At 40.7% G+C, this 27,036-nt stretch overlaps 1 protein-coding gene across 8 annotated transcripts in view; it reads right to left on the reverse strand.

Moving 5' to 3' along the window:
* Positions 1-6,548: 6,548 nt before the first annotated feature.
* APBA1 (amyloid beta precursor protein binding family A member 1) overlaps positions 6,549-27,036 on the reverse strand; it is a 153,668-nt gene continuing 133,180 nt past the window's right edge. For 6 of the 8 annotated variants that reach the window (XM_045022138.1, XM_045022142.1, XM_045022143.1 and 3 more), the window contains 7 exons: positions 23,548-23,634; positions 22,849-23,034; positions 19,045-19,224; positions 16,761-16,973; positions 11,409-11,528; positions 10,558-10,698; positions 6,549-10,121 (listed from right to left, as the gene is read on the reverse strand). In XM_045022138.1, coding sequence (XP_044878073.1) covers positions 10,050-10,121; positions 10,558-10,698; positions 11,409-11,528; positions 16,761-16,973; positions 19,045-19,224; positions 22,849-23,034; positions 23,548-23,634 — 999 coding nt within the window. In that variant the 3' untranslated portion in view covers positions 6,549-10,049. Of the gene's footprint in view, positions 10,122-10,557; positions 10,699-11,408; positions 11,529-16,760; positions 16,974-17,941; positions 19,225-22,848; positions 23,035-23,547; positions 23,635-24,740; positions 24,774-27,036 lie in introns of those variants that run through there. The other 2 variants (XM_045022145.1, XM_045022144.1) reach the window with 2 other exon arrangements.

The following is a 27,036-nucleotide window of genomic DNA, read 5'->3' on the forward strand; positions in this document are numbered from 1 at the left end:
TTAAGAGAAGGTGAAAAAGAGGTGAGCTACAGCTAGAGAGAATAAAGAGTCAAGGGACACTTGAGATAAGAAGGCTGGATCAGCTGCTTGGTTCTCTTTTTCAGGTGTCGGATGTGACTGTTACTCATTTAACTACCTCTGCAGAAATTCTAAAATACTCATGGATTTCAAGAGCTCCACACTGTTCAACAGCTAACTTCAATCATACAATTCTGACCCATTGTTAGACACCAGACTAAATACTAAGTAAAAAGAGATAAATGTTTATCATCTTAGATATTTTTTATGCTAACTTTACTACTGCATATGGGCTTAGAAGAGGAAACAGTGCAGCTGTTGGCATAGAGAAAAACTTCAGGAAGAGATCAGTTGTTTCGTTTTTTTAACTTTTTCCAGGAGAAGGTTATACTTGCACATGCTAAACGTCATTTTATGAGTCTGATCTGAATCTGCTAACGCTGCCCTGCTTTAAACTCTCTCAGACCAGGCCTCTGTAACCACAGTTAATAGCTCTTTTGAGTTTAAGAAAGCAGCTAATCTCATACACACATTTTTCTTACAGTCTGGTTGAAGCTACAAATGGGCCTCTCTGTGACCACAAGGGGGCATTTATTAAAGTGGTCAAATCAATTCCCTTTTCAGAACTGGAGCTATTCTCAACATTTTTGTTAAATCAAAATGGTGGGGGGCGGGGGGGAGAACAAAACTACTATCCCCCCTTCCCTGCCTCCCAATAAAATAAAGTTGCAGTTGGAACAATGGGCATTTGTTTGGGTGAAGGTGTAACTGGATGCTATATTTACACAGAGAAACATTTCAGCTATTCAAGTCGATATGGCCTCCCCTCCTCCTCCTTCCACCTGAGGGGGGGGCAGAGAGATCTAGATTGCCCCCTCTCCTCAGATTTTCCCACTCCCATAGGGAGGAGCAGAAAGCCCGTCAGCACAGGCCCACCCCTGCACTCCACACACAGAGTGAGAATAAATGCAAAGGAGGCCATTTTCTCCTTGGCGTCTCCCCTTAGCTGGGGAGGCAAAGGCATTTGCCTCAGTTCCTTAGATGTGAAGGGGGAGTAAAAAAATGCCCTTCCCCCAAGGACTGAAGTGGAGGGAATACCTGGAGAGAGAAGGAAAAGAGCAGCAATAAAAGGGATGGGGAGCAACAGAGCAGAGAAGAAAGGCCAAGGAGGGTACAGCTATGGAGGGAGCAGGGAGCATTGGGATGAGAAAGAAGGTGGGAACTGGGGAAAAACCGCACACACCTCCGGCGCCATGTGTAACATACCTCACCCGAGGTAGTAACAGCCGTACCTGGCTGTGCGTTAAGGTATCTTAAAGAGAACACAGCTCTTGTATGATGGAGAACTCTGACCCGCTAGTAGCAGCCCTGCAACCTTCTGTGCACCAGGCATGCATGTCATGGTCAGAAGGAACTGTAGCCTAATGCAACTGTACACTACAGAAAAGCATTGGAACCAAGGGAAACAAAGGGTGTTGAATACAGTGAGAAAGTTTCCCCCAGTTACCCTAGACAGTAAGGAAAAAAGGACTAAGGAGCCCCGAAGGAGCTAACTGTAGCTACACAAATATTAAAAACAGACCACAAAGAATTGATCTCTTTAGCCCACACGCTCCTGCAGCATCGTGACTGCAAGATGCATCACCGATGGGAATTGTACCAGCATGTTGGGGTAATCCTGCTGTTTTGATGGACCCCATTTGGGCTTCAGTTAGGGTCTGCTCCTGCCCCACTGAAGTCAGAGTTTGTCCTATTGAGTCTAGTAAGAGCAGGCCCTTATCATGTCATGCCAGATGCCCCTCAGGAGTTCGGGGGGGGGGGACAGGGCTCTTAAATCTTCAGGGTTGCCTCTGACTAAGCATAACAGACTACTTCACTTTACTGTGTGAACACTGACAATCTACTCAGCCCCGGTACAAGACACAAAGAGACAGCCCCTGTCCTGTGAGGATAATGCAAAATGTCAGTACAACTTCCATTTATATTTTACGCCCTGCCACTCCCTAGCTTGGGTTGCTGCTACCTGAACAGCCAGTTCAGCAATGCAGCAGCTAGTGGCCAAAAGGTGAAAGCTGCAGGCTAGGCCATCTATTACAGCCTCTGCTGCACAAGACCAAACTTGCCATAGCACTTTGGAGAGTCCTTGGTGCTACAATAGCCAGATGACATATGGCTCATTCCCTATGTGCATAACAGCATCCTAGCACAATTCAGCTGTACGTGGTAATGACTAATGTGATTAGCACTAGAAAGAGAGAGAACTGAAGTTAAATTCAGAGAGACCAGGGTAATAAAACATGTTTAATAGCTTTAAAACATCCCAGTGCAGGTAAGACAGGAGGAGAACATCTGAGAGTTTTTGTGCTGAAGAAGTATATACTTGTTTATTAGCCCGTTCGTTTATAAGCTGACCCCCCCAAGATGGTTAGGTAAAAATAGCAAAAACATTATGACCCTTTCATAAGCCGACCCTGTATTTCAGTGGTTGGCAAACTTTGGCTCCTGGCCCGTTAGGGTAAGCCGCTAGCAGGCCTGGATGTTTTGTTTACCTGGAGCATTCACAGGCACGGAGCCCCTCAGCTCCCAGTGGCTGCAGTTTGCCATTCCCAGCCAATGGGAGCTGCAGGAAGTGGCACTTCCCACAGCTCCCATTGGCTGGGAACAGCGGCCACAAGGAACTGAGGGGCTCCATGCTTGCAGATGCTCCAGGTAAACAAAACAACAATGTATTAGATATTCAATTCAATGATTCCATAAAGTTTAAAATCATCAGATTTTGGCATAGACCCATTTATAAGCTGACCCTCGCTTTTTGATGCGTCACTTTTTTACCAACAATATTCAGCTTATGAACGAGTATATACGGTAAATAGAAAAAACCCACCCAAAATATTCTTGTTATGACAAAAGATCTTTCACATATCTGTGTTGCAGCTCAGCAAGGGAGGCGGTGTGCTGCAGGAGGTAGTGCTTAGGACTGGGTGTCAGAGAGTTCCCAGTTCTACTACTAACCCTCTGTGTGACCTTGGGGAACTTGCTTCACCTCTACTGCAATTTCCTCATCTGCAACAAGGTGCTCAGATATGAGTGCAGCATAAAGGTTATTGCAGAGACAGAACAGAAATATTAGTACAAATCGTTCATGCATAGTTTGGCAGAGTCTAAGAAGCAGCATTTTTATAGACATTGGGTTTCACTATTCCAAACGAGGAATTCAGGAGATATGGGTGGTTCCCAGAAAAGGAGTTGTATTAGGTTATCAACACAGGTGATTGAGACAGGGGTGTCCACAAAAGACAGAGGAACTGATTTTTTTCCATTTGCAGAGTAAAGTATATTCTGGAGGCACAAGAGTTAAGGTTGAATTGAGTTTTACACTTAGAGCACCATTGAAACTCTTTATATCTTTCATACATAACAATGCATCTTCCCCAGGTATACAGCACTTACGGTCTGTGCATTGAGTGAATTTTCTAAGAATTTACAAGTATAGCTGTTAATGAGTTAAAATGGGTCCTTTTATCTCATATCAGCCTAGGGCAGTGGTTCTAAAACTTTTTTTTTCCACGGACCACTTGAAAATTGCTGAGGTTCTCAGCGGACCGCTTAATGATCTTTCCAAATGTTGTTTGTACCGTTAGCTAACTATTGTAAAGCGCTTTGGATAAAAGCGCTATATATAAAAACCCAATAATTAAAATTTTTTTGTTCTACAAATAAAAGCACACAACTCCCAGCTGGGGCTAGGAAGAAGGAGGGGTGTCTCTCCTTCTCTCCCCCACTGAGGCAGCCCAAGCTGGGGCTGGGAAGGCGGCGGGGGGGGGGTTCTCCCTCTCTCCCCCACCGCCACAGCAGCCACAGAGCTGAGGCTAGGAAGGAGGGCTGTCTTTCTCCAGCAGCTGCAGCCCTGGAGCTGGGGAAAGACGCCTCTTTCTCTGGCCACCGCAGCCCTGCATGTCCCAAAATTCCCCCCACCCCCTCTTCTCACCCCATTGCCCCTTCCAACGTACCCCCTCTTCTCCCCAAGGCCACCATCTCACCTTACATGTGCATCTTCTCCAGGGTCCGGGCACTTAAATAGCGGAGCCACGCCTCCACTAATTAGGTGGGTGGCCCTTCACTCTCTCGTGTGTGGCCGCCCAGGTGCGCACCTTAGAGGGAACTATCCGCAGACCACCTGAACGGAGCTCTTGGACCACTGGTGATCCGCGGACCACCGTTTGAGAACCTCTGGCCTAGGGCATTGCCATCTTCCCTAAGGACAGTCCGTGGCTTCAGTTCAATTGAGAACAAATAAGAAATCATGGCCATTTTGAAAGAGGGCAGTTCTTTCTGAGTTTCTCTGAAATAAGAGATTTTATGTGGAACAAGAAAAATTCGAAAGTGTCTTTAAAAATCAACATAACGTACTCTGGGACTATGAACACTAATCATACAGTTATTGCAATTGTGTCACTACAATGGAGTCCAGGGTCTTTGGGTGCCTAACTGTGCATTTCTATACCTTACATGTTTAGGTTTCTTTTAAGTTTAACTTTAGCTCTGAATTTCTGGGTTTATAACGCTTCTGTCCGGGATAACGACAGCAGGTAGGGAATGTATTTTGCCCTAAATTACTGATATATTCTCTCAACCTCAATCCAGTTTTACAATTTTTGCCTTTGAATAAAAGATTTTTTTATATGGGATTGTTGCTAGTGGAAATGGGATTTGGATGGCATGGAGCTATAACAGTAACAACATAAAGGTGCCTGCAAAGGATGTAAAAGGTGCAAGATCCAAGTTTTTCCATCAGAAAATTAATGAAAAGAAAATTAGAGAAAGCTACAGAAGTTCCAAAGCATGGCGACAACTCACCTGATGAGTTTCAGAGCAGCACTGACCGTTATAAATGCTGGACACTGTAAGGAGGCTTGAATGCAATGGCTCTAGTAGATGGCTCTTGGCTTCAGAATAACAAAAACCTTATTGAAGTAGGATACTATGTGAAATGAGATCATTTCAATCTGTCCTTCAGTCCATGAGATATAAATACCCTTACCGGAAACGCTGGTTGTCAGATTGATTGGTTTCTTAGGAAGTACTGTCTTTCTCCAGAAGAGTCAGCAGACAGCTTCATGGATAATCTCTTTATACTTAATCCCATTTGCTACAGAACAATCTTATCAGGAGCCCACTCTGCAGATAACAAAAATTCCTTGGATCCCTCACATGAATGGCTCTCAGCTGCACATAAATGGATGACCTAATAAAGTCACTGGTCTCGCCTGAAATCGATGAAGTCTGTATTCTACAGCCCTTGCAGTATCTCAACAGGAATGAGTACTATCTGCAGAGGATGCCTATCCACAAACAAGTCGAGCATCCTGCACTCCTACTTGTGTAAGGTATAAAAGCGAAATGTATTCCTACCGGTGTAAACTGACCCTTCGCAACTCATATGCAAAACTCATGAGATATCATAGCAGCAAGTTAATGAGGTTTAGGAAGATTAAAGAACACTGTGAGCTTTCAATTTTACAACTTAAAGGAAATGTTCCTTCATTTCCAGTGACAAAATATGTATAATCACAAACCAAAAAAAAACCTTTATTATGATGGATTTAAGGTTATAAATATCAACGTTTTTAAAATAGGGAATCTCATTCGAAAGTTGTAATTTGACTAAATATAGCCTGGAAGTATGCCATGAAGCTTAATCTTAGCTCTGCTCTTTTGTCACACCCATCCTCCTTTTACTGGTGGGAGATTACTCTTGTTCCAACTGTCACACAAAAGAAAAGTAAACGTTTCCCCCCTCGCATATGTGAATTATAAAACTACAGGTTTTTGTTATAGGATATAACCAGCAGGCTCCCTTCCGTCCTAGATCAGGTACAGTGGTACCTCAGGCTCACCTAGATTGTTGCAAGGTATTGGAATGTCTGTCACCTGTGTCGGATATACATAGTAAAAACTGACTGCTAGCTTGGGCGAGGCCTCTGGCCATGGCAGAGAGGGTGAATAGGATAAAGAGTGGGATCTCCAGTCCATGGAGTAGTGGATGGGGGAAGAAATCTTCTGTGGCCCAAAACGTGAGGTGTTGTGGCCTATATCCAATACAGGTAAAGGCAAGGTTGAACTTTCACATTAACATTAGTGAATCAATGTCTGAAGTTGCAAAGTCAATTTTTCTGCTACAGTCTCTCTGGTGTATAATACTTTTGCAGATTCAAGTTCTCATTAGAATTTGTTGCACATAAAACGTTCTATGAAGACTTAGGGTTTATCTACATTTAAAACGCTACAACGGCACAGATGTACCGCTGTAGCCCTTCAGTGTAGACCCTACCTGTGCTGACTGGATTCTCCTGTCATCAGCATGGGTAATCCACCTTTCATTGAACTAGTGCTGTTTACACAGGGACTTAGGTCATCTTAACTAAACTGCTCAGGGGTGGGGATCAAGCACTCCCCCCGAAATATTGAGTCAATATTGGTGATCACATCAGCAAACTCTCAGCCATGCCCAATTTGTTTTTGTTTTTTATTGTTGCAAATCTTACCGTCATTAGCGCTCCATTAAATAAAGGAATGTAGCACAGTAAATACATCACAACAAAACAGCTGGCAAAAAAATCAATCAAACCACTGGAGCTGCGTTACAGACAGAGGGTCAGAGACCTGTGACAAAAAACGTCAGAGGAATTACATTCAGTAGATGTGCAGTATCAACATTCCAGGCTCACATATATTTATATATATATTTATATTTATATATAGAGATTGAGTTTAGTGTTTACAAAGAACAATATTGTTACAAATACAATACTATACTTTCCCCGACGCTTTACAATAATTTCTATTCACCCTCTTTACAGAACAATAGTAAAACTTCATATTCTAAGTACTGTGCTAAATATATACAAGAAATCTCACCCACACTGCCATCTTCATAAACAGATTTCATTTAGAAAATTAAAAAAAAATCTGCACTCAAGAAATACAAACCAAGCCTTAAATTATAAAGAGAGTCAAACAAATAAGTGTGAAACTACCAATAAAAAAAATTAAAGGACATTTCATCCTTAATGTAAACACTGAAAAGTTAGTAATATTGTACTAAACAGTGAAGGGACAGCTTTGCAGGACCTTCACGGAAGAGAAGGAATGTAAAATGGTAGGTTATTCCTTTCAACCCATGGAGAATTTCACTCATCTAAAATACTAACATAAACGGCTGCTCTAACATCTTTTAAACATCAATGGAAAAAACAACAGACTACGGAGGTGTCAACTCTCCCTTTTGAGTTCATTGTATTTCTGAAACACGCTTTCCCTTTCCAGGCTGCACTTGTGGGACTGTTTACATTAGGAGTGCTTACACTATCTATCTGTCCCTGTTTAGAAATCATAATACGTCTATTGTAATAGAACAATTCACATTCTCAGTGAGGTCCCAATCCTGCACTCACATGCTTAGTTTATACTCACTCACATGTGCAGTCCCAGTGAAGTCAATGGGTTACTCAGGTGCCTAAAGTTAAGCACACATGCGTTTGCAGGATAGGAACCTTAGTTTCTAAGAATCAATCACTGTTACAACCCTATATTCATTTGCATACTGAGGGCTTGATCCATCTTCCGTTGAAGTCGATGGAGATTCCTCAATGGGAGTTGGCTAGAGCCACAAAAGCAGAAAATTAATATGGAAGTTAAAGTTGGGAACCAGCAGTGTGGTAACCATGTCTTCAAGAGTAGCTTTTCACTCAGGCAACTTATGGAAAGGCTGCACTGTATATAATCTTCTAAATTATACATGGTATATATCATATTTACATATATTACTATACAGATGGGAAGTTATGAAAAAAAGTGTTCCTATGACCTTCATAAACCAGATGCCTGACAATAAAATCTCTACTCACAAGTAATTCACAATCTATTTGCATCTGTCTGACGGCAGAGTAAATACTAATCTGGAATAATACCACCATGCCCTTGTAAAGTTTGTTATTCCAGAGATTGGGATCTGATTACCTAACAACAAGAACTGCTGTACATCAAATAATTGTACAGTACTCTTACACCAAAACATATTCATTTACTACAACAGCTTACTCACCATTCCACTATCTCCCTCAAATAGTTCCAGTATTTGCTGCCAGTTGAAATAAAAATTTTATCTTCTTTCTCTCCACTCAGTCCATTGTTTTTGAAGGAAAAATTGGGCCCCTGATCACAGATGGAACTAAGTGATCAGACAAAGGCAGAGTTTTCACAGCTCACTTAATCACAGAAATGTACACACATGTATATCTAAGCTATGAAATCTCTGGAGACAATTCCAAATGTCATCTCCAGTCTGCAACCACAGTGCTTATATTGCACAGTCCATCCCTCATTAAATGAGAAACTGATGTTAGTGGCCATCAGACACACACACACACACACACACACACACACACACACACACACAGAGATGAGATTTTTGTTTTGTCCTGCTCCAGTATTTTCATCACATTAAATCTTTGTGTTGTAATAAGATGCAGCAGAAGCTGCTACTTTTGATAAATTTAAAGGCATCTGACTGGTCTAAATTCACAGTAATATATGAGCTTAAATGTGACTACATAGGACTAATGGAACAGAACTACCTTACATGGAATAGAGAGGTCTCTCCTTCTGGAGGGAGGAGAGTCACTACTACTATTACTATCTTCTCCCCTCCTCCCCAGCGCCACTCTCCAAAATTTATAGACCACGCAAATCCTTGATATCATGCACCCCACAATGTTTTTGAACCCTCTTCTTCATTGTACAAGTACATAAAAACCCTTTAATGTTCTACAAATGGAGAACCATGGATTAACTTTATATATATATTTATATGTATATATATTACAAATAAATTAATTTCTCCTCACTCCCATCCCACCTCCCCAACTGTTATCCAGATCATGAGCTAAAGAAAAAAAAGTAATTAAAATTAAACAGTCTTTGGACCAAAGATATGTTAATACTGGCTCAGAGTAACAAAACTACTTACAACTGTATGTAGACCTATTTTTGTTCAAATTTCATAAATATCAAGCACAGTTTTAAATACACACACACACAAAAAACACATTCACCCACACAACAATGAGAAATTGTGTATTTAAGAGCTTTAAAAATTTAGATTTTCAGCAGAAGCCCCCAAAATATAATTCTTGCTGTATATTTATAGGCCACTTAACATTCTCCTACCTCTGAGTAGGGAGGGGGATATAAAAGATATCCTGCATCTAAAAATGAAGAAAAAGATTTTTTTGGGGGGAAAAAAAGACTCATACCTGGGAGACCAAATGGTGAAAGTACCTCCTCTAGTATGCCCTAGTGAGACAATGACACTCTTACGCATTTCAGCAACATACAAACCACCTTTGAGGTTACACGATCCTGAAGAATAAACCTTAAAGACAATTAAGAGGTGTGCATTTGAATTATGAGTTTTACCACAACATCACTTACTCATTAACTCATTCTTCATAGACTTTTAACTCCTCCTTTAGGGCAGAACTATCCCCTTCTCTGCTCTCCCTGTGTATGTTGAACTCTTTGTTGGTAATGTTACGCTCAGTGCACACAGAGAGAACAGATTAATGGAGTCAAAAATCTTCTATGTGGAGTCCAAGAGGAGAACTTTACCCTGTGGTTTGATCTGTTTGTAGAGCAAGCTTTCTAATTTAGTAATACTTAATGTATTTGTGTTGTCGAGTTATGGCCATAGATATATGACTGATGACGGAGCTTGAAGAAGTGCAATCAGTCCTTTGTTAAACTAGCTGTGAATAACTAATTTTTCTATTCTGTGAGGAATTACATAATGCAAAAAGATGCAACCAAAAAAAGTCTCATGGAATTTTTTTCCCCTGTACACAGCAAAATGTTGGAGAGAGAGAAGACAGAGATAGAGATGTCTCTGCAGACACAGAAATGCAGTACTAGAAACACAACCACTGACGAGGAGAAACATCCTCCATGCATGTTGTGAAGGTGAGGTATCAGCCTTAGATGTAAACTGGCTGCTCCTGCGCAGTCAACAATCTGTACATGGCCGCTGGCATAGTCTTCATATGAATCTGGGTGGAAACAAAACAAGGCAGTCAATGCTCCTCATACACATGATGCAATGCTTTGGAAATAAAAGGGTTTGTGTGCTTTCATGCTTAGAGGGTATGTATGTGTAAGGGAGAAAGTGGCCTGAGACGAGAAGAAGAAAGTAGCTGTAGTGACATAGTACAAGGGAAAGACGTAACCAGTGAGTTTTCATGCCCATGCTAAGGTTTACTGCAGCACAATGCTGAGGTGTTGAGTTCTTGCAAACCTTGCTGAGGTTAACAGGAACTGTGGGCACTCAGCACCTCTCACGCAGGCTTTCTATTAAAAACTATGAAAACACGTTTACAATAAACCTGGTTTAATCCTATTCTCATTTCCAGTATTTATATTTGGATGGTGGTAGGCAGCAAGAGGCAATGGTGCTGAAGTGTGTAATATCATCTATCCAGTTCCTACCTCACCAACAGCATTTGAGAGAATGTGAACGATCTTTTCATGGGGCGTTGCTACAACACTCTGTCCGTTGATTTCAATGATCCGATGGCCCACTCGTACTCCTCCTCGCTCTGCTATACCTCCTCTCATAAGGCTACAGATCTTGAAGGGAAAGGACAAAGTTATCAACGCTAAGCATGTTAAATTGTAAAACAACTGAAGTTTGTTCACAAATGACAAACTCAATATTTAAATAAACAAGTCTCTAAAGTGTAAAAAGAGTTCTTTTTTAAAATACAGTGAAACACAGATCAGGGTAAAATGGATTAGAATAACTGTTACAAAGTCAGTACTCGGCGTATAGAATAATAATGAACAGCTCCTCCCCTAGATGCATAAAAACAAACAAAGTAAATTGGCCTTTGAAAATTACTAGTATTAACCCTTTGGACACTGGCACTTTGAAAATTTAGGAGATTGCATAGGCCCATAGTCTTTAAAGGATTTAGAATTGTATGTCTTTGACTTTCTCTGATTGTAAAGAAGACTCTTTCTGGCTCAGTTAGATATATGACTAATGCAGCCTGTGAACAACCTGCCCCATACACCTTTTGGTTCTTTAGCTTGAAAGATCTCTGTTATTCCTATGGCTGATTTTTTATACTCTAATATGACAAAGTATCTTTTCCTGCTTTTGACTTGGAAAGAAGGATTGGCCATAGGGGAGGTAATACATTTTCTAAGAAGTCAGTTTTTAAGTCTTACAATCAGAATGTGTGCATAGCCTTTGGTGAGCTGAGAGGTTTGCCAAAAAATTTCACAGCTATAAAAAGCATCACAGTAGAAACCTAAGGATTGTGAAAGCGACTTACGATCCCATTCTGTACACTGAAACCCAGCTGATATCGGAGGTCAGGTCTTCTGATCAAGACGGTGGTTACTGGAGGACATCTCACTATATTCAGTTTAATCCGGGCCTGGTTTTTCAAACCCTTCAAAAAAAAAATAGATATATATATATACACACACACTATGACAAGTATGGCCTGAGACAGCTGAAAACTGGCACTGAAATAAAACAATAGTTTGAATGCTAACATGGAAATAATACTGAACAAGCAGTTTACTGTGTACTCATCATTACAAAGTAGGATTCCTAATAAGTACCAGATACAAGCAATATGACAACCTGTTAACTGAATGATGCAATGTCAACCTCTAGTTGTCAACATTTTGACATGGTCATTTTAAACTGCCAAGAAATTAGACCTCCTGTGGGCAAGTTCTTTATTCTGGAACACAGAACATTGTTCTACAGAAAGCGGGGGAGGGGTGTGGTGGGGTGGGGTGGAGAAGTAGGTCTGTGCAATTAAGCTGAAAACTGTCATGCATTTTGTTGCAAAAATAAAGTCTTAAATATGCACTTAAGATGGCTGCAAACAGGTAGCTTTTCTGCATTCAATTCCGTAATGCAAAAGGCAGAACTTACTTAAGTCCTGTCCATTAAATGCTTGTATAAGTAATGCTCAGAGACTCCCCCATTCTAAACTGAGAATATCACATTCACCCTGCAATCTTGGTTAACCACAGCAAAGCACTATCAAAACAGAAGATGACTGCATATGTCTGACCCTCATACAGTTTGAAGTTCTCACCGTTCAACCCACCTAATCATCTCTGTCTTTCTCCCAGAGTTAAAGTATCTTTTTTTTTCCTGTAAAGTGTCCAGAATGGAACATACATTTCTCTACACTAGAATACTGTGTAAACATCCAGGCAACACACAGACAACCTCCAACAATCACAATTCCTAACACAAAAGGAAAGCTCTGTTAATGCCTGAGAGAAATAACCTATTTTTAACATTCCAGTGTCTGTCCAATTTACTCACAAAGAGTAAAATCCTGGTCTCATTGAAGTCAATGGAAGTCTTGCCATTGAATTCAATGGGACTAGGATGTTACTCATGGTCTGAAAAGATTTCTTGATCTGTACAGGGAGTTATACTACAATCCCCAAGCTTTTACATATGGTTTATTCTTGCTGATTTTGTAGGGCCTCTCTACAAGACCCAGTACTTGAGTGTCTGTGCCATTCTGCTGGGGGCAAATGGCTTTTGGAACAACCCCAATGTGCATTGTAGTCCATTACCAAGCAAGTAGAGAAGCCAAAAATGAGAAGGAAATCTTCATTCACCTATCTGTTGGGGGAAAAGCCTGAAGTGGGGTGGTGTGGGAGGGGAGAGAGGACAAATCTCCAGTAGAACTGAATCAACTAGCTTCCCTTCAGAGACCAGGTTAGTTGGAAGTCAGACAGTGCCCTATGTTCTAATAGAAATGGAGAAGATGCCCGAAGCCAATCTGCTAAGTCTAAGATGTTTTTGTTAATTGATCCTTATTGAGCTACAGACGTAACCCACTGTTCTTTTTAAGGGGAAGTAACCAAAGTATCCCCGTTTGACTAATGGCGTTCATACTTACTGTTTCTACTAATATGCAAATGAAATCAAGTGCAATTTAAAACAGCCTCTTAAACTTCTCTTTCTCCTTTAATGGAGGAAAGAAACTGGCTAAATTCAATTTCATTCTAAGTGAGGAAAGGGGTGCTTACTTAGGAGCTTATGTTAAGTACAGATCCATTCAATCCTCTCACCCATTGCCTCAAGAGGGTCTATTTTCCTGACAACTATGTCTAACTGCCTATTTATATTTATGGCAGTTGTATGCACCCGCTCAGAGGTGGGAGGACAAACCGTGAGGAAAGAGTGCCAAGGCATTTCATTTCTCTGCTCTCTGCATAGCACTGCACTCAGCATGGCATGTTAATCAAGCCAACACAGGCTGGCTATAAGTGGGCATGCTGCTTTGGGAACCAAAGCAAATGAGATTATGAAGTGAGAAGAGGCAGTTCCACAGCCAGCTGGCTCTCAGCAAAACACAAGGCCCACTGTATTTTTTGCTCTACTTCATTCCATTTACTTCCATGTATTTTATTTACTGTCTGTGATGCACTAATCACAATCAGTGATCATCTACATACCATAGGGCAATCGGCCTTTATGGACTACATACCCAGAAACAAGCAAATAGTAAGCAGGGCCGGCTTTAGGTCGATTCCCCCAAATTGGGCCCAGCGCCTAAGAGGGCCCCACGCCATAAAAAAGAGCGCCTTACTTTTTAATTTTTACTCACCCGGTGGCAGTCCGGGTCTTCGGCGGCGGGTCTTTCAGTGCCGCAGAAGACCCGGAGCGAGTAGGACCCGCTGCCGAAGTGCCGCCGAAGACTCGGACCGCCACCGAATGGGCCCCGCAGTTCCTAAAGCCGGCCCTGATAGTAAGTATCCAGTTTGCATTCATTTGTGGCAAGTATGGGTGTTTGCAACTCCAAGTGTGCATTGCACATGTATTTTTGCATGCTCCTTTTTAAAAAAAAGAAACACGGGCTTCTAATAAGCAATTTCTAAATTTTACAGAAATAATGCATCCCTTAAACACAGTGAGTTCATAATATTTTATATGTTGGGAATCCATGCCAATAGGAATAGAAAAAGTGCTATACTAGATTAGTCCAGGGGTCCATGCACACCAGATGCTTGAGAAAAAGATGAAAGCAACATAAGATATGGAATAGCCATTCCATGCAGGAAGTTTCTTCCTAATCCCGTCAGTTAGCACTTAGTTTATGGTTGATTAGTATGAAGGTTTGGATCCCTCATTTAAAAAAAAAATTCCTCTCTAATGTAATTGTGAGTATTCTCATTATTCACATAAACGTCCAATTGTTTGTAAGGTAGTCCTGTTCATTGCATGCCAAGGAATTTTTGCAATGCTAAGATCCTTGTGCATTCTCTGAATATCTATTTTGGCCATTAAAATTGTCCATCCAAGCAGATGATGACCCATACGTTTGCAATGCTTTACAGCAATCTAGCTGGAGCTGTTCATACATCAGTTCTGAATCACATGCAATATATATAATATATATCTCCGTTTTTTGCATGTGATTCAGAACTGATGTATGAACAGCTCCAGATAAGTTTGCAGTTCTTTTCAGCAATCTATGGGTCATCGTCTCATTGGAAAGACAAGATTAATGGCCAGCAGTCCCCATGACAACAGCCAAATGTAGCAACAAAAAAGGGACCGAAGCACATGTGTCAGAAGAGATCTCCATAGCGACGAGATAGTGACGGTGCTCTTGTTGGAGAAGCAACCAAGGAGATTCTCAAGCCGTCCATTTGGAAGGACTCTGGAGGAGGAGGAGGAGTAATATGCTGAAGTAGACATTCTATATGCCAGGCCTGCAAATAATTACATTTTTGGAAATAACTGGTGTGGGATGGGGAACAAGCAGAACAAAAGTGAGAACAGTAAGAGGTCTGGTAACAAAATAGCTAGTTACGGAATTCCAATTACACCTCCCTGAACAATTGCACCTCCCTATGCCAGCTACAGACCCTTGCCCTCAAGGTAGGGATTTAGCCCCTGGAAACAAAAGGCTATTTTTGCTGTCACCCCCTTTCCCTTCAGGTGGGAGGAGACTTAATTTTCAGCTGTGATCTCCTTAGTAGCCTCAACATTAGCAGAGGCTAAATCAAGCCCTGGCTTCCATCTTGGTGAGATCCTCCCAATTTTGGGCTTCCAGGGGGAAGGATGAAGCCAGTTTCTGTTGCTCCAACCTTCCTCCATCTGTGGGGTAGACCTTCAACCTGAAAGGATCATGAATATGTCAGCATAATCCTGGGCTGAATTTGTCCTAATCATTAAGAAACATTCTGAGCTTGGAATATGTAATTACATTTAAAGAGGGCCTGGATAAAGGGAATAAACCAGCTACAACACCAAGTTTCTAGGTGTCCAAGGTAAAAAGCAGCAGAAAGTTGATTTATTGGACAAATTATGTTTTTTTCAGGAAATCAGGCTGCTTTTACCCAGGTTTGACTCTATTGCACTCAGACAAGGCCAGTAATCAGAGTAATGGTCAGAACACATTACATGTTTACGTGCTAGGCTGACTATCTCAAGTATTTCTATTACCTACCTATGTGCAGAGTTTTCATTTTCAGATACACATATTTTAAATCTTTGTAGTAATTTTTTAGTTCAAGTGCTAAGAAACCAACCACAGCCTACACATAATTTGGAAGGGGCACGTAGACATTTATTTTGTGAACTACTAGACAAAAATAATTTTATTTCAAAACAATTTAATGAAAATCACCTGGCAAGAACTCATCAAAAAGGAGTATAAAAATCCAGCTTTACTCGGCATTTTGCTGGGTTGTTCTACAGAAGAATTTATAGATGTCAGATGTACCATTTCAGTATGTGATCTACAAACCATGTGGTGCAGCAAGTTGTAGGGTAGCTATTTGTTTCAATTTAGTTGTGCCTCTGACATTCTCAAGGGATGCAGCATTTTCTTTCCATGAAACAGTAATGATTAAATACCTGTTCTCTTATAAATTGCAGGTACCCCAGCGGTTCTTCTTTTCCACTTGACGTGCCTGCTTTTTGCAATCACATACTTATGTAAATTAGAGGAAACTTACACCAATTAAATGTCCCATAGCGTTACTAGGTTGAAATAAAAATGTATACTTCAAAATATTCACGAGTTAACTCCATAATCATATAGAAGACAAATACTGTATGTTTTATAGTTTAAAAATATAAATTGTCCAATTTACAACATTTGTTTTATCAGTCTTAGCACTATGGGTCAAATTCCCAGATCCTTTTCTTCAGTCCTTACTGAAGCAAAGCTCCAATTGACTTCAATGGAAGTTTTGCTCAAGACTAAGATCTGGCTTCAAGATCTGGCCCTTTTTCTCTGAATAGTTTTGAGCTTTGTGAATGATGAAACACAAAGTAAGGCCAAGGTGGCAAAGCTGGTCTTGTGGTTAAGGCACGGGACTAGTGGGGGAGCCAAGCTTCTATTCTCAGCTCGCCATAGACGTCTTGTGTGAACTTAAGCAAGTCGAAGCTCAGCATTTTCATTTCACCCTCGAAAATGGGGATGCTATTAATATTTCCTATCTCACAGGGGCCTACCAGGCTTAATTAATTAGAGTTTGCAAAGTGCTTTGAGATCATTGGAGAGAAATTGCTATAAAAATGCAAATTATGAGTGTTGTTAGAGAGCGTCCTTAATTTACATCTTTATTGTCGTCCACTATTCCCATACAGTTTTTAAATGTGTAACATTTAAGAACATTCCCTGTACCTTTATAATACTCTGGCATGTTGAGAGTGGTAAGCCGACCAAGCTGGTACCATTAATTGACATGATTTGATCCCCTATGTTCAGCTTTCCTGACTTCTCTGCTGGTCCTCCATGCATCATGTTGGCTATAATAACTGTGGGCAAGATGGATCCCCAGCCAGATTCCACAATCACGACACCTAGAATTTCTCCCTTTTGCTTTTCAATGTAAACCTGAATTAGGAGATAGAAATACAGTTTCAAACACATATTATCATCAGCTACAGAATACAGCCTATGTGCACACATACATATAATCAGGCGTGGGCAAACTATGGCCCAGGGGCTGCATCCGGCCCTTCAGACGTTTTAATCCGGCTCTTGAGCTCCCACTGGGGAGTGGGATTCGGTGCTTGTCCCGCTCCAGCCAGGCAGCAGGATCAGGGGTCCACCACTCTGCCTGTGCCATGGCTCCGTGCGGCTCCCGGAAGCAGTGGCATGTCCCCCCTCCGGCTCCTATGCGTACGGTCAGCCAGGGCGCTACGCACACTGTCCCTGCTCCAAGTGCTGCCCCCACAGCTCCCATTGGCCGGGAACCATGGCCAATGGGAGCTCCAGGGTGGCACCTGCGGACAGGACAGCGCGCAGAACCACCTGGCTGCGCCTCCGCGTAGGAGCCGGAGTGGGGACATGCTGCTGCTTCTGGGAGCTGCTTGAGATAAGCTCCGCCCAGAGCCTGCACTCGACCCCTCTCATGCTCCAACTCCCTGCCCCAGCCCTGATCCCCCTCCTGCCCTCTGAACCCCTCATCGGCAGCCCCATCCCAGAGCCTGCACCCCCAGCCGGAGCCCTCACCCCATCCTCCACAAACCCCAACCTCTGCCCCAGCCCAGAACCCCCTCCCACTCCTGAACACCTCATTTCTGGCCCCACCCCAGAGCCCGCTCCCCCAGCCAGAGCCCTCACCCCCTCCTGTACCCCAACCCCCAATTTTGTGAGCATTCATGGCCTGCCATACAATTTCCATACCCAGATGTGGCCCTCGGGCCAAAACGTTTGCCCACCCGATATACATAGACACCAACACAGACACACACAACCTCTCTCTTTCTCACTCCAAGACAAAAGCAACGAAACAGATGTGTTAACAAAATTTCTAATTTATTTCTAGCTTGAAATAAATCAACATATTAATGTGGCGGGGAGGGGGCAGGGGGAGAATAAGGCAAACCTGCAGCTGGACCAGGGCTGCTCACTCAGCTAGTGACTCACTCCTCCAGCAGAACCTGCAGTGACTCAACCCTCTGGCATGCTGCAGCAGCCTATTCCCTGGCAGGGCCCAGATCAGATAGCCCCAAGGCACAGGTATTTCACTTTCATATCAAGTTAGTCTGTGCAACAGCATTACTCAGCTTGGAACCCTCTGAGTGCCTTGCAATGTTGCAGACTCCCTAGAGTTCCAGCCTGCCCTTGATCCTATCCCTGTGCCTGTTCCTACCCCCTGCTTTGTCCATGCCCTGTCCTGAGGCTGCTCCAGCTCTATTCCTCACCCTGCTTTAGCCCTGCCCCTGACTCCTGACCCCCAGGCCTCTGGACTGACTCCAGCCCAGCTTCGATCTTTGGCCTGCTTCCTGACTCTGACTATGATCCTGATTTGGCTTGTCTATGGACTCTGACCCCTGGACTGTCTCCAGTTTCAGCGCTGTCCTCGGCTCTTTCTCGACCCTACGACCAGCTTCGACCACCACTCCAGCCACCAGGTCTGACCACCTAGACCCCAGGGCCTCACAGGAGGTGGTGGTGATGGGGTGGTGCAGGCAGGACTACGACAGTGAGAATATGCTGGTGATTACAGACTGGATTACATATCCTGTACACTGCAATGGTACACTGGTTCATCTTTATTAATAAAACAAGCAAAAAAATATACTCCTTTAAAACACACCTGGAAACAAATGCTTTCATCAACCCTAATGTCGCCATAAAATGTCTGTTATTTGTTAAATCAACAGCTTGTTTTAAACTCCTTTAACGGATGTGCAGTGTCCTGTGTATTTGAAAACTGTTTGGTAAAACAGCACAGAACAGATGGCAAATCACTGTAACACGGATGAACTGACGGTTCCCTGTTCACTCTTCAAACAGAATTGCCACTGGGTGTCCTACTGGGGAGGAAAGTGCTCTAGCCTGACCTGATGAAAGTCATTTGTGGGAAACGCTAATGGCTTTCTAATTGCTCCCAGTATTAGCTTGCATTTGGGACAGACCAGCCTAATGCTACTATCATCAGAAGACTGGGACATACATCTTTGCAGTTTTCAGACTTGGAAAAATGAATGAGGTCATCATTGTACATGTCTTGGGTGTTGAGCAGGTCGCTGTACTCCTTCTGGCTCAGGTCTTCTGGATTTATTCCATTTGCCCTCAGGAATTCCTGGTAGGCCACGCTAAAGGCTTGACCTATGGACTGTGCAATCAGCTGTGCCTGCAGCAGTTCCCCCCAAAAAGGAAAGGAAAATATCAAATATATAGCATTGCTGATGGTCTTGTTCGCTGACACTTGCAGTTATGATCATGCTGTAAATAGTTCCCCCATATTAATTAAGCCACTTGAATTAATTCCAGTTTTTTCTTTTAATATCATTTACAATACTAAAGACCAGGTTCCAACTTGTTCTGTATTAATTTATTTTGATTTCTGTATGGATAAAAAGAACCTCTATCCCAAGCTCTAAGCATTTGACAAAAATTAAACACACACACACAAAAACAACCAACAACAAACCCCCCCAACACAATCTTATCCTCAACCTATACAATTATTTAACCCAGCAAGGCAAGCCATTACAACTGAAAAGCAAGAATAGTGGGCCTTCCTTTCACTGATGAAAACTGCTGAAGTAAACACAATGAAATCCTTCCTTCATTGTTTGACAGTTAGGCTGGAGAACAAGAACACTATATTACATTTGCTTCTCGGATGCCTATTGGGTAACACAGGCAACAACTGAGCTGCTCTGCCCTTTAACCACAAGCAGTACCATTCTCTTACAAGCCAGCATTACATGAACACACCTATAGGAAAAAGATGACAAGAATATTTGTTCCTCTTTTTTTCTTTTAAAGTCACCCTGCTTATATTTGTATCTGCTACCTATTGTCCATCTCATAAAGATTGACTATCTTAAACTACTCTCAAACTGGTGCAGATCTCATTGGTGACAACAGATGATCACTGGCACTTAAGAGGATGCAGTCACAATTACGCACATGTGCGCGCACAACACACATGTATGTTGGGCCAAATTTTCGTAAGAGTTCAACTCTCATTTAAGCACCAAAATAAATGGCTAGATTTTGGGCACTGAGCTCTTTTGAAAATCTTGCCCCAACTATGATGCTGAGTAGTTGGGAATCTGGCACTGAGCTCTTTTGAAAATTTGTTCCATTATCAATAGTTTAGTCTCCATTGCTTAAAATATCTTATTAGAAACTCAGAAATAAACTCTTTCCCTACTGATTGTCCTTTCCCATTTAAGTATTTAATTCCCCACCTTCCTGTGTTTAATGGAGCTGAAACTAAAACACCACTTTAATTGTTTGGGCACAGAGTTCGTAGATCACAGTACTATAATTTGGAAGAAATTATGTGTTATTTAATTGCTCCTGCAGAAGCAGCAGAAAGAGTCACATAGTTTCTTGTGATTCTTGCTCTAACATGTCAGTCTTTCTAGGATTTGCACATTATATTCCTCAACAGATTAGGGCAATTTAAAGCAGGGACAAGTTCTGGCCAACATCCCAGTGTTTGATGATGTAATGATTGCCAGTTAGCTGTTGGGTAGCGTAAGATCATTCTAAAACTAAACGCTTCTGGGGCTACCTAGCTGTCCTTCTGGAGACGCGAAAATGAGATTATAATACACACAAACACAAGATTAAGATAATATACCGTGTGGAGCGTCAAGGCTCTTTACTTCTAATAGCTAAAGTTACAATTTTTTGCTAGCTCTGTATTTTTTCCAATTTATTTTGGATTCTTAAGTCAGAACTTTTGTAGAATGGTTGAAAAAATGTCATGTAACCCAAGACCGTTGATCATGTCTCCTCAAATGTCTCAAAATACTATAAGACCACTTGACTGACTGTTGATATGTTTTTGGATCTCCTGACATTTAGGACTTTCCAAGACAACATTTATTCATGGGGGGATGATCATGATCTGCATAAATATGACCTAATCAAACCTCATTAGGTGACACTTGTGACTTCAGAAGGGGAATACCCCATTCTGATTTGCCAACAAACTCCTAAGAAGTAGTTCTAAGGAGTAGAAACCAGCCTGGTCATCACCTTCATAAGCTGAAGGAAAAGAAAAATTGCTTCTGTCCTCTTGCCATGTGATGCCACCATTCCTGATAAAGAGAGGTTAAGTCCGTTAATGGCTATTAGCCAGGATGGGTAAGGAATGGTATCCCTAGACTTTGTTTGTCAGAGGGTGGGGATGGATGGCAGGAGAGAGATCACTTGATCATTACCTGTTAGGTTCACTCCCTCTGGGGCACCTGGCATTGGCCACTGTTGGTAGACAGGATAGTGGGCTAGATGGACCTTTGGTCTGACCCAGTACGGCCGTTCTTATGAGACCTATGCTTTCTCTTCCCTCAGTTGGCCACTCTGCGTTAGGAGTCTAGAAATCCTCAACACCTGTTTTTGACATCTATAAGCAAACTGCCTATAACCAGCCAGCAAGTCCACTGACATTAACCAGATGAGCTGAGAAAGCCACTGACTGATCTTTTTTCAACCATATACCAGTATCTTGAAGTTGAAAGAAATCACAAGAGTCACAACAGCCATCCCGTATAAATATCACCTTTGTTTGTTTTCTTTTTCTGATTTTCATTAGTAGAGGAATGCTTCTACCTCAGCATTCTTGCACTTCTCTTTCTTTTTAACTCTAGCAGATAACCGGTAGCAGGTCTGTGCATGTGGATAGAACCCACAGAATTTATCTGAGAATGGTGCCTATGGAATAGTTTCTCAAAGACAAAAAACAGACCTTGGTTTAAATAACCTCACTGTCTAAAAGACCTCACAGACATATATGTTATGGGTTGGGAGGTGTGTTATTTTCACCTAAATGTAACCAGATGTGTTATTCTGAATTGTTTTGGAAAGTTTCCTATAAACCTGTGTTCAAGGGGCAGGGAAAATAAATTGATTATCACCTAACCACTCATAATTTGGGCAGGCTATATTAACTGGAGGAGGAGCTGTAGTCTAACCATTAATTTCAATATAGGAGTGATCTGACCCTCCCTGTAGCAGTCATCTGACTGAAATAAGTATATCAGTTGCCACTGAAATTGAAAATGCCCTATTATTCTGCAGGCTGACAGCTAAACAAGATATGTTGACTTCCCACATTACTAGATACAGTTCACAAAATTGTTGTCTTATGCGGTATTAATTAACACGATAAGATAAATTTATTATTTGATATTAACAAATTTTATTTTAAATTTGATTTGCCCATGTGTTTAATTTTATTTTACATTTTTTCTTTAGTTATTTAGCTTAGTTAAAAAAAATTACGTAAAACTAGAGAATTGTGTGGACTGATGTATCTTCCCCAGATGTCAGGGCCTAGAACAGCGAGGACCCAATGGTAGATAACAGAGACAACTTAGTATGCCACCTAATGGTGGACCACAGAACCTGCCTTCTACAGTCCTCACATTGTCATGAACCCTGTTTAACTGGCTACTTAAAATGGATTTACAGCTGCTTTGCAACTTTCAAAGCAATGTAAAGCACAATGGTGACTCTGGTCCTGAATCTACAAATTCAACTGAGATTTTCATAAATTGAATAAGCATGGACAATATATACCCTGCCACTACAGTTTCTCATTTAATGATGACAACCAACCAAAAGGACCCAATATGCAAAAGGCAGAAGAGTTCCTCTTTTTAGATGAATTCTTTTTATGTAACTAAAAATCAAACAAGACCATCAACCACAGACTTCAATCCTATCCTGACAAATGGTTCTCATATTCTCAAGCATAACCAATAAAATAAAATAAAATAAAATAATTCCTTACATCCTCAGATTCAAAGACATGGCAAATCATTTTGTATTGCCTCTTTCCGTCCTGAGAAGGGTGAGATGCCTCCACATTGTCCTGGGAATTAGATCGAGGCATTCGCCGCCGAGCCATCAGCACAACAATATTCCCTATATCTGCAATGTAGGAAATGGTCCTCAGAGGATGATCCATCATAGTTTCCTGAGGAAGAGAAATTCTGAGATCAGTGCTCGCTTTGAGCAAATGCTTAGTATGGTTTTGATATCATGCAAATAGATACTAACAATGTAAGAACAACTGGCAGTAAATATACAAACACAGGCTAACGTTATGTATTCTGTATGAAAAGATATGAAAGAAAAGGGAACCAGCAGTGTCAGTTCCACCAAATGAACTGAAATTCCCATTTTTAAAAAAAATTAATGGCTGTTATATTTACTGGGTAACAGAACTCCAAATACAAAGACTCAGTTCAGAGGGTTTGAACATGCACTACACCAAGAATTAAGAATTTGGAATTAGCTACCTCAGCCAAACTCTCTAAGTATTATAGTGACAAATATCTATGAGACACTGATAACAGACATATTAATGGCACTAGACTGTCTGTAATGCTGTACTGTGATACCTTTCAATAACAGTTCAATAGAGAGTGAACCACTATTACAATACTGACAAGATCCAACCCTGGCAAGGGCACATCTTTGCCTATACCTGTGTGTCTGCATTCAACACTTTTATTCTCTGCGTAGAGATAAAGAGGTCCACCTCAGTCATGGGCTGAGATTCACCTTCTGGGGCCTGCAAATAAAATGGTTTAGAGTCAGCAAATGCATCAGAGAATAGCCTTAATAATGATGTTAGATCACAAACAAGGGCGCACAAAGACACAGTCACCAGAACAGCAATGCAAAACAGAGTATTAAATTGCAGAAGCTAAAAGATAAACACAAAGATATGGAAACTATATATAGGGATGAAAGTGTGTTAGATTCAGTATTATTTGTAAAACTGTTAATCCCATACAAACTCCCTACCCTCTTCTTTCTGACCAAATGAAGTTATAACCCACTGCAGCATGAACTGTATAATCATTCCATGGAAATCAAAATGATTTTCATTTAAACATGAATACCACATTAAAAAAGGCTTTTCGAATGAGCAATGTACAGGACAAAGGGCAGTTCTTGCCTGCAGGATTTCTATATGATGCTAATTATTACAGTGACTGCTCAGGCTAGTGAGAAAAAATGTATACAGTAGGTGCAGATTAAGCAATTATAATGCAGTTCTGGTAAGAGGGTCTTTATGGTCAGACAGCAGAATATTAAAGCACTAACCCACTCCAGAAGATGTACATTTGTAAACATATAGAGCAAATGCTTGTACTTTAAAATGCATCAGATTTGTTCCGCGACACCTAAGAACTCCATGAACAAAATTGACTCATCTTTTAGTAATCTCAGTGTATAAAGTGAGTGTACGTATGGAAACTTTTTTTTTTTTGCATCCAGCAATTTGACACATCTGTAAGTTAACCAAAAATAGTCTTTAGAAAGGGATAAGAGTAATTTCTTTTTAATATGCCATTTTACAGAATTAAAACCTTTACCATGTCATTCCTGTTTATTTGGTAGGTATTTCTGGGTTCTGTCTGTTTCCATTTGATAAATCCAATATTTACCCTAGTTCTAACATGAAATGGCTAATGATAAGCAACAAAAAATGGCCAACCAGGCAACTGATTTTGGGGAAATGTCAACTTGTGTGGTGACTCTGAAATAAATCTGAACAAAAACTTGCTGGATGCAGAAAATAACACAAAATCAAAAGTAAGAAAGGCAAAAAATAGAATAAAAATAAAAATAAACAAGCATAACATCAAGCTGATGGAGGTTGTACTGCACCTTCTTCCTGCTTTTGGCTAATTTCTGGGCCATCTGCTTAGCATGGAATAAACAGAGATAGGAGAATAGTTAGAGAAGAATTTGCAGAGACTCAAGTCAAGCAGGGATCTACACACTAATGTCCAAAATTTGTCTACTAACTGGTCTAGGTTAGTCTCTGCTTGGATGTCTCTCTTTCATTCTGGTTAAAAAAAAAGTTTCACGTTTAACACAATAGGTTTAAAAAAGTAAACCTGCTCCAGAAGAGAGAGAGAGAGAGAGAAAGAATAAGGATTAGTTTTATTTAATTTAAAAAAAGACAGCTAAGCTAAAAACATATGGCCAGAGTCTGCTCTCATTTACATTTGTACAAATCACTAGTTGCTCCTTTTAAGTCACTGGAGTTACACAAGTGCAGAACTGGTGTAAGTGAGAGAAAAATCAGAGCCTTAATATTCAAACTCTCTCAGATCTTAAGGTCTTAGATTCAGGTTACTTAATTTTGCATGTACGTACAGACTTATAAAGGGAAAAAAATGTCTAAAATGTTAAATGGTCCTAAAAAAACCAAAATGACAAAAACATTTAATTGAACAACCCATCCGCCCCAATGCACACCCACCCACATGCTTACTAACATTAGACTCAGGTATCTGGGGACCACAATTCCTCATGTCAATTGCAGAAGGACATTTTCCATGCCACTCACATATACCCAAACATCTTCCCTGGGTAGGGGTGCATACTCTCCGGATGATCTACCTGAAAATGGTCTGCTGTTGTGGAGCTTTTTACTGTATTAACATGTAAGTATTCAATATCAAAAGAGATTCTATAGGCTACTAATGAGACACAGTGATAATCATAATTCTTGTCACTCCATTATCAAGCATTTAAAAATCTTCTGCAAATAACTCCAGATGTACTAAAAAAAAAAAAAATCCACGGACTCTGGTGACTTATCTTGTGGACTTGCTTATTGGACAAGTATGATGCTCACCTTGTTGGCAGACTTCCATTTTAGTTCCAGTAGTAACATGTAATTAACTTAATGTGTTTGCTGTGTGGTCTATTATGCCAGGCTTTATCTATAAATACATAACTAATAACTATTAGGACCACAGAACAGGAATCCTGAATCACAGATGCACTGAACATTTGTCTTCGGTGCTCACAAATTAACTCTGCAGGTTGTGCTTTAAACCAATCTGAAGGTAGCAGTTGATACTGAAATGTTGCTCTTTATTTACAAACAAAATCAAACATCTTAGCATCACCTGCAGTAACTCTTTACAGATTAAAACACATATTCAAGTCTGGTAAATGAAAACTACTGGTAGTGGCAATGTGAACAGGCTCATGATGAAATCTTTACATTAAAGTATTGTCACTGGCATTCAGAGAAAATAAAACTACTCTGAAATAGTAACAGCCGCATAAATAAAAAAACGTAATGCCTCAAGTTGGCATATTTTTTTAACTGTGTTCAAAAACGTAGCTACTCTGCAGTCAAATTTTTTCAATACTGCAGGGTACTAGATCTCACAAAAGAAGGAGTATGCCAGTCACAAAGGGAAATGAAAAAAAGTCTGCTTGAGTCAGAACTAGGTAATGCAGATACGGTACATGAAAAGTGAGCCAGAGCAACCTCTTATGCACTTTGTGATTCTGTTCTTGACTTAATGGGAGCAGCACCAGGACTGCTGTCTTATTTTACCTTCTTGGAATACTATTTTCCAACATTTAACAAAACTCTAATGTAATGGCTTGGAACATACATTCATGTTTAAGAAATGATTAACACTCCAGAGAAGGTGAACATGAAAGGGGCTGAATCTGTAGCTGTTAAACAAAGGAAAAAAGTCCATGAAAACATAACACCAATATGCCTTTTATGCAAGAAATAGTATTGGACAAGTTCAGTCATACTATACAAGTAATTCTAGCTACATTAGTCAAGCTGTTCTTTTCACACCATCATGAGTACGACAAAAATATAAGACAATCTTAGTCTAAACTTAATATTATTTAATAAATACAGTGAAGAAAGACAAGTTCTAAGTATTTCATTTGATTGAGATGTATTTGGTCTATCTATTATTCGTTTACAATTTCAAAAAAAATTCATTACAATTATTTTTTAAAAGAAAGATACATTTTGCAGCTATATTGACTACCAATATCTGTACACATTTTAATAAACATTATATCTATATCAGATTGTAAATTCTTTGTGCCAGAGACTGCATCTTCTTATGTCTTGTAAGCACACTGATGGCACTTAAATAATAATGGATAGGCTTTTAAACTATCCTCA

This window comes from Mauremys mutica, chromosome 6, assembly GCF_020497125.1.
Source record: "Mauremys mutica isolate MM-2020 ecotype Southern chromosome 6, ASM2049712v1, whole genome shotgun sequence".
NCBI lineage: Eukaryota > Metazoa > Chordata > Testudines > Geoemydidae > Mauremys > Mauremys mutica.